The sequence below is a fragment of the Taurulus bubalis genome, assembly GCF_910589615.1.
Source record: "Taurulus bubalis genome assembly, chromosome: 12".
Taxonomy (NCBI): Eukaryota; Metazoa; Chordata; class Actinopteri; order Perciformes; family Cottidae; genus Taurulus; species Taurulus bubalis.
Window position 1 is genome coordinate 8,398,629 of NC_136600.1, and position 12,037 is coordinate 8,410,665.

The 12,037-nt window shown below is 44.8% G+C and overlaps 1 protein-coding gene across 1 annotated transcript; it reads right to left on the reverse strand.

The window, feature by feature from the left end:
- Positions 1 to 10,503: 10,503 nt before the first annotated feature.
- Positions 10,504 to 11,349, reverse strand: tmem74 (transmembrane protein 74; the record flags this gene model as incomplete). The annotated part of the gene is made up of 1 exon (XM_079228197.1): positions 10,504 to 11,349. The coding sequence occupies one exon, from the start codon at positions 11,347 to 11,349 to the stop codon at positions 10,504 to 10,506; it is 846 nt and encodes a 281-aa protein (XP_079084323.1).
- Positions 11,350 to 12,037: the final 688 nt, after the last annotated feature.

A 12,037-nucleotide genomic window follows, 5' to 3' on the forward strand; every position in this document is an offset into this window, starting at 1 on the left:
ATGAAACCTGAGAGGAGAGAAGAGTTCTAGAAAGAGGGGGAAGGGGAGGTGGTGTGGAGGTTGGAGGAGGGGGAAAGCAAATTTGAAGGTTCGGAGGATGAGAAAGCACTGCCTCGCATCGGTTGGGCTGTGCCACTGGGGAAACTTGAGATGCGAGGAGATAGGAGTGTATGCTAGAGTTTCCCGCAAAGAGCCCCCTTCACGGCAGAGCATCGAGGGATGGGATGGGGAGGGAGGTTATCAGGGTGGTGAGGTATTATTGCGTTAAGACATCAGATACAGGGCATCATCATCTGTATATCAGTTGCATAACACTTTCGGTGCCAGGGCACAAAGGTGGAAAGAAACATTGAGACAAGGGCGATCGAGGGAAGAGTGAGGTGGATAAAACAGAGGAAGTGCAGACAGAAACAGAGATCAGAGTGAGGGAGAGAGAGAAGATGGAGGTTAGAAGAAGAGAAAGCCAGGGAGAAAGTAGAAGGTCTTTGAAGGTAGAGGAGTGTTTTATAACCTCTCATCATCCCAGACTACTGATGCTTTGAGGAGGCCCAGATGAATTATTCAGTCTCTGGCTGGTTGATCTCCTCCGGGACCACCACTCGCTCTCCTCGAACGTTAGAGCACCACTTGACGGTAAATGCTCACTAGGACAAACAAGAGGTCCTTTAAAAAAGACCTGTGCACTTAAACATGCACACACACACACACACACACACACACACACACACACACACACACACACACACACACACACACACACACACACACGCACGCTCCCTGATCCTGACCAAGTTCAATACACAGCCCGAGCCAGATGTTGCACAATACCACACTGGGGAAGGAAGGGTTCTGAGAGGAAACCTCCAGAGGAAGTTGTGTTCATGCATTTATAAATGAACTCACAGGCATGCCAATAGATAGGAAAGTGAATACATTGATGAGAGAAGCTTGCTTCAAACTTTAACTGTCTTTTTTTGCTGTACATTGTTACAGAACCCCAGTGATTTACAGAGCACAGTGCTGTGGTGCAGGGATTTCACACAGCCATGTGTGTCTCTCGACACTGACAGGGCAATAAGTGAGATGCTTTGGGTTCAGGCTGCACCTCGCATTGTGAGGTCTAATGCTGCCATCTTCAGGTTGTCTTTGGCTATTAAAGTAATCCCAAAACGGTGGAGAGGGAAACAACTACTGCATACTGGTGATTGTAATCCTAGTAAAGGGGTTATTATAACTGTTTATGAAACTGATGTTGCTTTGAGGACTCTGGGGAACTGGTACAGACTCTTTCCCTCCATCTCCTGTTTCCCCCCTCCTGTCTCTGTTTGTGTCTCTTTTCCTGGTTACAGCTCATCCATCTCACCTGTCCAGTCGGCACAGCGTGCCTTCCATCTACTCATCAACTCCACAGTATATGTAGCCCGTTCCTCCATCCACTCACCGCCGCATCATAGTTTCAGCTCCCGTGGCGGATTCAAGTCTCAAGCCTTCTTGAGTGTTTCTTCTTGTGTTGTTCTGCTCTGTTTCTCCTGCGTCCTATGACCATCACATTCCCGTCTGACTTACCTGCCCACTTGACAAACACCCACATTCCGGCGTTCCTCATCATTCCTCCATCTCCATCTTCCAAGCTCAGCAATAAATCCCATTCTCTTAAAACCTAAATCCTTGTATTGGCGTTTGGGTCCTCACTCACAGGTCACAATACAACGTTTAAACCAGTTACAGCCCAGTAGGGTCGAAGTGCTGCTGGCAGAACAAAATAAAAGAGCTCACATGGCTCCATTTCTAAGGTTTCCACGTAGTTTGGGTATTTGGGGTATTTTGGGACTTAACCCTGACCATTTAGGTGATATGATGCAAAGATTCAGCATGTCTGTTGTAGATCTCTGCCTCTCTCCGGAAAAAAATCATCACGGGCACCATCAAGTTTTTTTTTGTCTTGCTTTTACCTAATACAATATGACATTTGCTGTTGTTACTGTTACCATATATTTTAGTGTTTTTCATTATTTCATTGTATTCAATTTCTTTTTGTGTTTTATTATTTCATTATCCCTCATTGTAATGTATTCATTTTGTCTTTTAAAACACTTCAACCTGCATTTTCTGCATTGAAGGTTCTATGTAATTACAGTTTTATATGACTATTATCATTATTAATGATATGTTATGGAACGGCTGTTTTTATTGCACAACCCCATCTCACTTTATATGCGTTGTATTTTACAACGTTAGAAGGTAAAAACAAGTTATGAATGCAGGACTTTTTCATATTGGCCTCTGTGGTATTATTTTACATTATGACATTGTTACTTCAACTGCCTAAGTAAAGGATTCAAATATCTAGTCCAACACTGGTATTGTATTTTTTTTTGTATTGTAGATTTGTTTCTTTATCTGGACTACATCCCATTGCAATTAGTTGCCCACACCGATCGATAAAATGAATCCCATCTTATCTTGAGAAGAGCATACCACTGAACTGTGTGTCAACGTGCATGCGTGCAACTATATGTGCATGTGTCCGACTGTGTGTGAGTGTGTCCCGTGTGTGTTCACCCTGTCTACAACCCCCCCCCCCCCCCCCACCCCCACCCGCCCCACCTCTCCACATCCTGTTGGTTGTCTCCACCAGCCGGTATCATCTCTCAGTGCAATGTTCACTGGTAACACAACACTGGAGGCCAATGAAATGCAGTGCAGACGCTCCGCTCGGCAGCGCCTGCTTTCGGTCTCGTCCTCAGACACAACACCGTCCAGAGCCGATCCTCTATCTGCTACCCGGATCTTAGTCTAAACGGAGCAGATACAAGCAAATTGGACATGCGGTTCAAAGTAAAAAATGTGGAGGTAGAAATAATCTCATTGGTTGAGTTAAACCCCAGTCTGAGCACAAGCTAGATAAATGGAAAACCTGAATGGCAAATAACTCCTATTACATTATAAGGGCAGTGGCATTTTTCTCATTGCTTTATGACTATGATATTAATGATCTTGTAAAGGTCAGCACCGGGGGGCAATAGGATTATCTTTTAACTTAAAAGGTCAGCTTTTTGCTGTTTTTGTTGGCTGACCGCTTTGGTCCACCGTGAAATATCTCAACAACTGTATGATGCATTGCCCTGAAGTTGTGTACAGACATTCATAGTCTCATGACTGAGGATGAAGCCTATTGACATTAGTCCTCTGGTGTTTAGTTTAGGAACACCATGAGGTTGTGAGTTTTGAGTTGTCTGCATTTACTGGATGGATTGCCACTCGGTACAGGCATCTACGGTCCTAATGACTTGATCCCAGACTTTTCCTGTGGTGCTGCCAGCCGATGAAATGTTTTCCCTTTCCAGTGAAATACAACATCAACTAGATGGACTGAAACAACATTTTGTATATTCATGGTTCCCAAATGGTGTGGCCTAAGGATTTCTGGTTATCCCTTAACTTTTAACTTCATCTGGTCAAAATTTCAATTTGTCCAATACTTATATCCAAATACTTCCCATGGCAATGGTCTTCCTCTCAGCAAATGTAAACATGCTACATACAGCTTGCACGCCATGCAACCCAAGACTGTGTGAAAATGCAGTTTCTTTTGTGACTGCTAGGTGTCACTATCGCTCGTGCGCTCTAATACTAAAAATTCTTTGACAGTCACAGACACTAGATTACAAGACACTAGTAACAATAGTACTGAGAAATAAAAAGTGGTAAATGAATGAAGGAGACTAGCGTGGAGTTCCAACCAATGATACTCTGGTCATGAAAGCTGTTGTGTAGTAAAGTCTGAAAGAGAGGCTGTGATATTGCATCGTATCATACATCAGAAAGCTCTAGTTAAAGCTATCAATCTAATCCGATCAAGGGCGTTTATTCCAATCCTTTCCTGTCGGCATACACAATACACAACTCGGATGCCTGCTGGCAAGTCCTGAGACAATTCTGAAGCGATTGTATTTGCTGATATCTGAAATTTGCCCTTTTATTCGCAGAAAAAGGCCGCAGCCTTGTCGAACTGAGCAACCCAGAGTGATTGGCTGAACACGGTTGTTTTAGTTGTTCTCGCTGGTAAACACACTGAAGAACAGCTTGAACAGGGAAAAGATGGGCTTGTGTCGAAAATATTTGCACACTTCCCAACTCGCCATCGCTGTGACCATGTACAGCTTCCCAGAGCTGCTGGCGTGGCTGAGTTCTAGTTTATCTATGTCTTCAGCTTCAGGTTTGTCTTCAGGTTTAAATCAACCAATGAGATCGTTGTCTTTGAAGAAAGACCTGTAAAATGCAAAGCCCACGGACGCACCACACATGATGTACTTTTGTATTGAGGTATCAATGTGTCAGACTCCTCAGCAGGCCTTACCATTGTGCTCTGCTGTTCAGAAGTTATCGGAGGAGATGAACAAGATGTTTTCTTGGCTCGGTGATGTCTTTCTAAAGGCCACACTCTAGCCCAGTGGTTCTCAACTGGTCTGGCTGCGGGACCCACCTTGACCCCTGAGTGACAAGCCGCGGCCTAAATCAAGGAACATTTTCAACTTCTCAAATTGATTTAATGAAAAGATGGTGCAGTTTGAACCTGAGATAGTACAGAATAGCACAGTATGCACGAAAAAACTAGTTAGAAATATTCCCTATTACAGTAAATTAAAAACCCAAAAGTGCATCTTAAGGACACGAGGTATTGCAACACACATAACAATTCAGTAACTTCAGCCTTTTTTAACAGACTCAACAGTGCTTTCATGCACAAACATGAAATACAAAAAGTCCAAATACTGAGAAGCAGTTTCAAAAAGACTCAAATGATGTAACTTTAGCTGAGAATCTCTGAATCTATGACCAACGCTGCACTGTGGAAAACATTCAGTGTGTTGAGGAGCAGCTTTATCCACAAACTCAAAATAAATTAAACAAAAAGTGCAATTCAAAAAGATTAAAGTATACTAAATTATCTTTTCTTCTGACCTACCTTATCAGTAGGTAAATACTGAAAAACATCAGTCAGTGCACAGACGCGTATGAATGCGAGTAATGCACATTTCCGGCGGGCGGCGTGAATGACGCGAAAGGTGTGACGTGAAAAGGTTTGCCTCATTCACGGATAATATTATGAACCCAGACACGAGGACGTTTGATTTCCTGACGTTTGTGGGACTTCCACAACATGTACAAAGCAGAAATAGTGGTTATTTTTTCCATGGAGGACGGCGGAAATGAACTGTTTTCATGGTAATAAGCGCGAATGCCGGCGTGTCTAACGCGAATGAAGCAAATAGTCCGGCTTGTGAACTCACGCGAGTAAAACGCCGACAAAATGTGCTTTTCATTAAGGAGTGTGAATAGACGGCACTCGGCTGCATAAAAAATCCCCATCGAAATAAACACACAGAATTTTTTTCGTAAAAAAAAATTGCTCAGGCAAAGACCCACTGAAAATCGGGCCATGACCCACTTGTGGGTCGCGACCCACCAGTTGAGAACCACTGCTCTAGCCCACTTACAGTATTTACTGCAGCAAACTAGCAAGCAATCATTATTTGCTGCAATTAGAGGTAAATGCAAAGGCATAATGGGGGAAACAAGCTCCACGGGAGGCCATGCATGACGAATAACTGCATTAGCAATTTGATACAAATTAAATCAATGGAGCCCAGCAAGACTGTGTGATTTACAACAGACTGGACTAAACAGCGAGGTGATCAAGGGGTGAACCAAGCTCGTGATTTGTTCGCGCAATATGTCTCCATTACCCGATTCGGCTCAGCTGAGGAGGCATTCAGCTCATTGAAAATATGATGGTAATGTTATTGCAAGAGCAGCCACTGTGCCTTCGCAAACAGCACGTTTCTTTAAAATGTACGGATCTGAGAGAGGCTGAGAGAGACGGAGGGAGATGTAACTTGTATTGCCTTACTGCGGTGGTTGAGTGGTTTTACCGTGAGATTGATCCAACCGATCACCTCATTTCCTCTCGCTCATGAACCGTAGCAGCCAAAGCACTGATGGTTTATCCGTCTGAGAAAGGGATTTGGAAGTGCCAAGTGCAATACGGGAAAGTATTGTCTGGTTATGGCAGGCCTGATTGCCGGCATCACCGAGGTTGACTAGCGCAGAACTCGGCCGACCAGGGATGTAAATCGATTGGACACAGAGCAGTGGTTTGTTTAATCTCACTGATTGTTGGGGGTTTCCAAATGGTATAGGCACAAGAGAAAGGACAACACAGTGCTATTGAGGAGCCGGCATTTAGTGATCAACTGAATCGAAGGAAACACACACTTGTATTGTAAATGTCACGTGAAAATGAAACCCCAGGAAAGGGCTTGGATGGAGCGGAACAAGGAGCTTCTTGCAGACAAGATGTAAAACAGCCCGGCTAAGTGCATTCTGAGCACTGAGCTTTGTAGACTACATTTACAATACAATGAGCTTTCAAAAAATCCAATATGCACATTGACTAAAAATATCCTGTCTGAGCATGGCAGTGGAGGGAGCGACCAAGAATGAAGTCATATCCCTGAGGACTTTGGCTTTAGTCTCCCCCTCCAAAGCAATCAATCGAAGTGGAAATCTTTTCCCTTTTTTTGGACTCACTCTCCACTGCTAGATGGAGGGCAAGGTCACCGCAGATATGAGTATATCTGAAGCGTCTGACGAAAGAAAGGCAGGTCTTTCTACTTTTAGCCTAAAAGCCAGAGTGCACCGCATTTTGAGAGATATTCACTCCCTTGCTGAGAGTTTGATGACAAGATCAATGCGTCTCTCACATCTGTATGCTAAATATAAGACTACAGTGTAGACTGGACCGAAGAACACGTTATATCTATCCTATAGGTTGATCTCATGTGCACCAGTTTCAACTTCCTTTTTTTTTGAGAAATCATGTTTTTATTAATCTTTTATTCATTTTGGCATGCAAATACTACAATTACCGTGTTGCTAAACATATGCCACGCACCATAGCTGCTGAATCCACCCAAAATCCACCCAGAATTTAAAAGTGAATTGATTTAAGATGCAGATTGTATTGTCATATTTCTCCCGACCGTAATCTTTAGCTATCCACCACTGTTAGTGACAGGATGTGGAATTTTAAACTCAGTGAATGGATGTTGCCAAAATCATAATATTTTCTAACACAGCTCTACATTTTTAATGCCAGGGATTACATGGGAGACTTTCATGCTTATCCAAATAGTGCTCAAACAATGAGTCACGTAACATTGTCCATGGGGGGAAATGAACGGGACTTTTACTTCTGGAACCGAGGGGCCCCGAAATAGCTTCTCCCACTTTACAACTCCATCAGTGAACTTCAGAGGTGCGGGAAGGTTCATGCTCATCAAAGCTCAGCCGGTACTGTTGTTTCACATTGAACAGACAGACATGACAGAGATTCTCATCTAACTTTCAGAAAGTAAGCGAATAAGCACATTTCCCAAAACTATTGCTTTTACTTCCTCTCCATTTCTCAATGTCATGTAGCTTCCGTTTGATCTGCTTATCTGCATTTTCCAAAGACTCTTTATTCTTCTCAAGGCGGAAAAGCCTATTTCAAACTTCTTTGGAGAGCAATTGTCTCCGCAGAAACCATTTGATATGACATTTTTAGGGTCAGCAGCTTTCTAATCTAAGGTGACACACAAAGACTGTGCAAGGTCACACAAATACTCACATGCTCGCTCACACTCGCAGCATTAGCATCGACGAGGTGGAGGAGTGTAATAACACCTCATGCGAAATTAGCTGATGGTAGCAGTTTAAGCTGCTCCCCGGCCTTACCTGAAGGGGCCGACTTATAGGAGCCAACCAAATATCAATAAGGGTGGTTTAGCCGCGCACTGCTCACGGATAAAGAGCTTATGCATGAGACCTCTGGAAACACACTTGAGCTTGGCATGTAAAATGCTGTCGCTTCGAGCAAATCCCTGATTAAATCCCCCAAACACATTTCGTTGGCTGTGTGAGGGGAAGCCTGGTGTTGGCTGTGAGGCACGGTTCCAACCACGGAGGAGGACAGAAAGAGAGCGAGGAAGTGGATATGTTGAGTGCTGTACATGCTGCAGATGAGTCTCTTTGAAGTCTCCCCCCAGGCATTTGTGATCCTCCGTGTGCTACAGGAGTGACACTCTCCCAGATGATGCACCTCTGAATATGACCCTAGCCCCCGAATGGAAAGCACTGATGCACTGCATCTGCAATGTAGCCGTGCCATTGCTGCAGTTTGAATTAATTGCTGAATACTTTCGTCCAGATTTTTTTTTGTTTTCCTTTGGCGTTTGTAGCATTGCTGTTGGCTGCCTTTAACGTGTCGAGCAAGTTTAATTTGACGTGAATATATTGGCGAGAGGGAAAGAAAAAAAGGAAGCGGTGAGAAATGAGTGTCCGGCGCTCGGGCGCTGCACCTCGTTTCCACAGCCAACGACACCAGGCAAGCTCACTGAGTGAAATATCACTTTAACATCTGCGATGCTGGTTGTGGATTTACAGCTTCTGCAAAGAGAACAGGACAACATTGCCTCATATGCATCATTAATTTTTATTACCGTTCCTGGAAATCGTATCATTTGGCATTTTATTGCCATTTCAGGATGTAATGGTTGTTTTTCAGGGATGCACACGCACTTGTCAGCTCTGTGGTTACAGAATGGCTGCAGCAACACAAAATTGCATTAGTTCATTACTGCAACAAATGTTTTATTTTTTATTTAATTTTTTCGAGATAATGCTGGCTGACTATACCTTGTTAGACTCCAGCCGTACTGTCTTTTAGCTTGAAACACACTGGTTCATGTGTGTGTCTGTGCACTTAGAATGCATGTGTATGATGTGGCGGCACACAGGCAACGCGACTGAATGAAAGGCCAACAAACGGCGTGACCTCAAGCTGTGTAACATGGAGAAGTCTGCTTACGTGTCTCATTAATAGAGGCTGACTCACGACGTTTTGAATGCAAGCCTTGAAACAGGGTCACACAGCCCGAGAAAAGAAAGGAGAGGAAACCAAGGTAACAGTGACACTGCAGAAGAATCATTAGCACTTGTCTTGCATGATGCAACGTCGGGCTGTGTGTATGAATATATGCAAATATGAATTAATTCTTGTGGTTCATGCATGATTCATGAGCCTTACGGGGTAGCACACACACACACCCACACACACACACACACACACACACACACACACACACACACACACGCAACAAAAAAAAAAGTTTCTTCAAGAGAATTGCTTTATTCTTTTCTGCAGGCCTCTTCAGACAGCAATAATGTAACAACCTCCAGCGAGAAAGAGAAGGTTGCTTTCATGGACTCAGCAAGGACAGAAACTAAAATCTTCCCCCACCAAGAAAAGGAAGTTGCTTCCTGGACATCTTTAGAAAGCCTGCACGTGATAATCCTCTTTGCCGAAGCTTTTTTTCTTCTTTTTTTTTCGTCATCAGCAATGTTTTAGTCAGCAGATCACCATGATAAAATGAAATATAACCTTTTTAAAAAGGAACAATACCTCACTACCTCAAATTGGACATGTAATTAGCTCTTTTGAAGTAGTGAAGGAATACGGTTTTTGGAAGTAGGGCAACTCTTTCATGTGCGATTATGCGTTCTTAAGTCCGTCCTCATGCAGAGAGAATGACAGAATGAGAGGAGGAAAGGTGAGGGAAATGTTACAGGCACTTGGCTGTGGTCGTCCAGGACCCTTTCCACACGCTTTTGGTGTGAATGTACAGTATTCATAGGTCAAGGAGAGAAGAGCGCTGAAAAACTGCAGGAGAAAGAGAAGCATCATGTGGGAGAGAAGGTGAAGGAAGGAAAGAGAAGAAGAGCAGAGAGCAACAAGCCAGTGCAGAGGAGGATGAACAGTGTGTGTCAGCGCTGTCGAATGCAGTCAAATTTCTCACTACAATCAAACCGGCGCGGAGCTTTGGCTCGGGTGCAGGAAGCTGGGCCTTACTGCCTTACCTCAGCACTGCACCAGTCCGACTGTCACTGGATATACCGTGTGGACCACTGAGCCGGTTCTCCCACATCACGGTGGACAGGGACAGCTTTACATCCCTTCCTCAGTCCCACTCTCCTGCCCTGCGGACACACACTTCTCTTGCTTCCTGAAATGTGTCTGTTGGAGACATTCACATTAAATATGAATAGCCTTAATAATAAATGGAAGCTCTCAGAGATTGCATCCTGGGTATAACACAAAAAGCAATCCAGTGTTTGTGACACAAAGCTCTTAACATTCTCCCTCGTCACTTTTATGTCATTTGAAATCATTTGGGCACAATGTGTTACCAGATTATGTTTTTCTAGCAATTCGTTCACTTTGCATTTGAGTGCTTTTCTTGTCCTACATGTGTGTCACGTGGATATACAATTAGCAATTTCTACAGTACAATACAGTTTGAATATGAATACAGTTTCAGGCTACAATATGTTAGATGATGTGTGTGAATGGCGTTAACTCCTGTTATACACAAAAAGGTTTACACACAGAGCAGCATTTTAAGCCAAAGTCTCCTCCATTTCCTCCTCTAGGGACAAGTGCGCAGAGGAGTGGCTGGGACTGGATCTCGTTTTCAGGCTGATGGAGCCGTACAGTTTGGCTGAACGCTTGGAATAAGCGACGACCTTCCTTCTGTACATCTCCCCCTTCCACATGGAGATCATCAGCAGCGTGGAGAGCACCACGCCGCCCAGCGTGAGCAGACACAGTCCCGCTATGACGCACCGGTCCAGGTGGGCACCGATCCGGGCGCTCTCCATCTCCAGCCTCTCCATCTCCCTCGCCGACACGCTGTCACGGTCCACCTGCACGTCCCGTGGCACGGCGTATGAGATGATCACCAAGGAGATCCCGGTCACCAAGAACGTGACTGCGCTGATAAAGCCGTAGTCTATGGAAGTTCCGGGGCCCTCCCCGAAGGAGAGATCGTCCTCGGACATGAAGGAAAGCTCCGGCAAAGTCTCGGAGCAAGGCTCGCCATTGCGCACGGGTCTGTGAAGGCTTTTACAACTCGTGTCCGGGCTGGCCAGTCGGAGGTTAACATTCTCGTCAATATAGGTGAAAGATGTCTCTAATTCCTCGTCGCAACAAATCCGGACTTTGTCCTCGCCGAGGTGAGCGAGTTTAACCTCTGCGCCTCCCCTGCGCGGCGCCGTCCTTGGCGCTGGATGACACCGGCCATGGCCGCTGCGGGCCGGGTTACAGCCGCCCTCCCCCGGGAGCGCTCCTCCTGTTGATCCGCCCGTCTTGCGGACGTGCAGCGTGCTGGAAACCCGCTCAAGGACGTCGGGAGGATCGGGCTGTTTGCCTCTCTCATCTGCTGGAAGCAGCGCCGGAGAAGCCATTCGTGTTTCACCACCCGCTGGTTCACTCTGAGCCTTCCTCCCACGATGCGTTCACTCCACAGCATACCTAGTGAGGGGACACACATTTACATTGAATGGTGCATCTTAATTAGAGTATCGTAAAAGCCTGAAACCGTATACGCACACACACTTGTGCGTAATTTGGAACGATGCGCAAAAATGTACACGCCTCTATAGTTAAGCTGCACCGAAATCATCAACACTTTAAAGTTGATAGGATCGTTTAAGAAAAATCCGCGTATCCTTCTTGGAAGGCGCTTATAGTGGCTGCGATTAGCCAAATGCCTCTGTATCCAATTAGGAAACCAACCCACGCTTTAACCGAGATTATGCTATTTTCTAATTTTGTTTTTAAAACGGACACAGTCTGAATGCACAAGATAAACTGTGCTCAAACTAAATCGCACGTCACGTAGACATTGTTCATGTATATAATATATTATAGTCAGCATCCCGAAAACCCCCCCCCACCACAAAACGATTTCCCACCACAGCTTTTAATACCAAATGCATCCAATTGTTCCACACACTCCTGCACACTTTATTTGGATTCAGCAGAGGACGTGAGGTGCTCCCCTGCATAAGGGTGGACCAGTGATGCACAACGCGGCTTTATCTTTCTCTAATCCCCAACAACACACCTCCTCACACTGCACAAGGAAGGAAT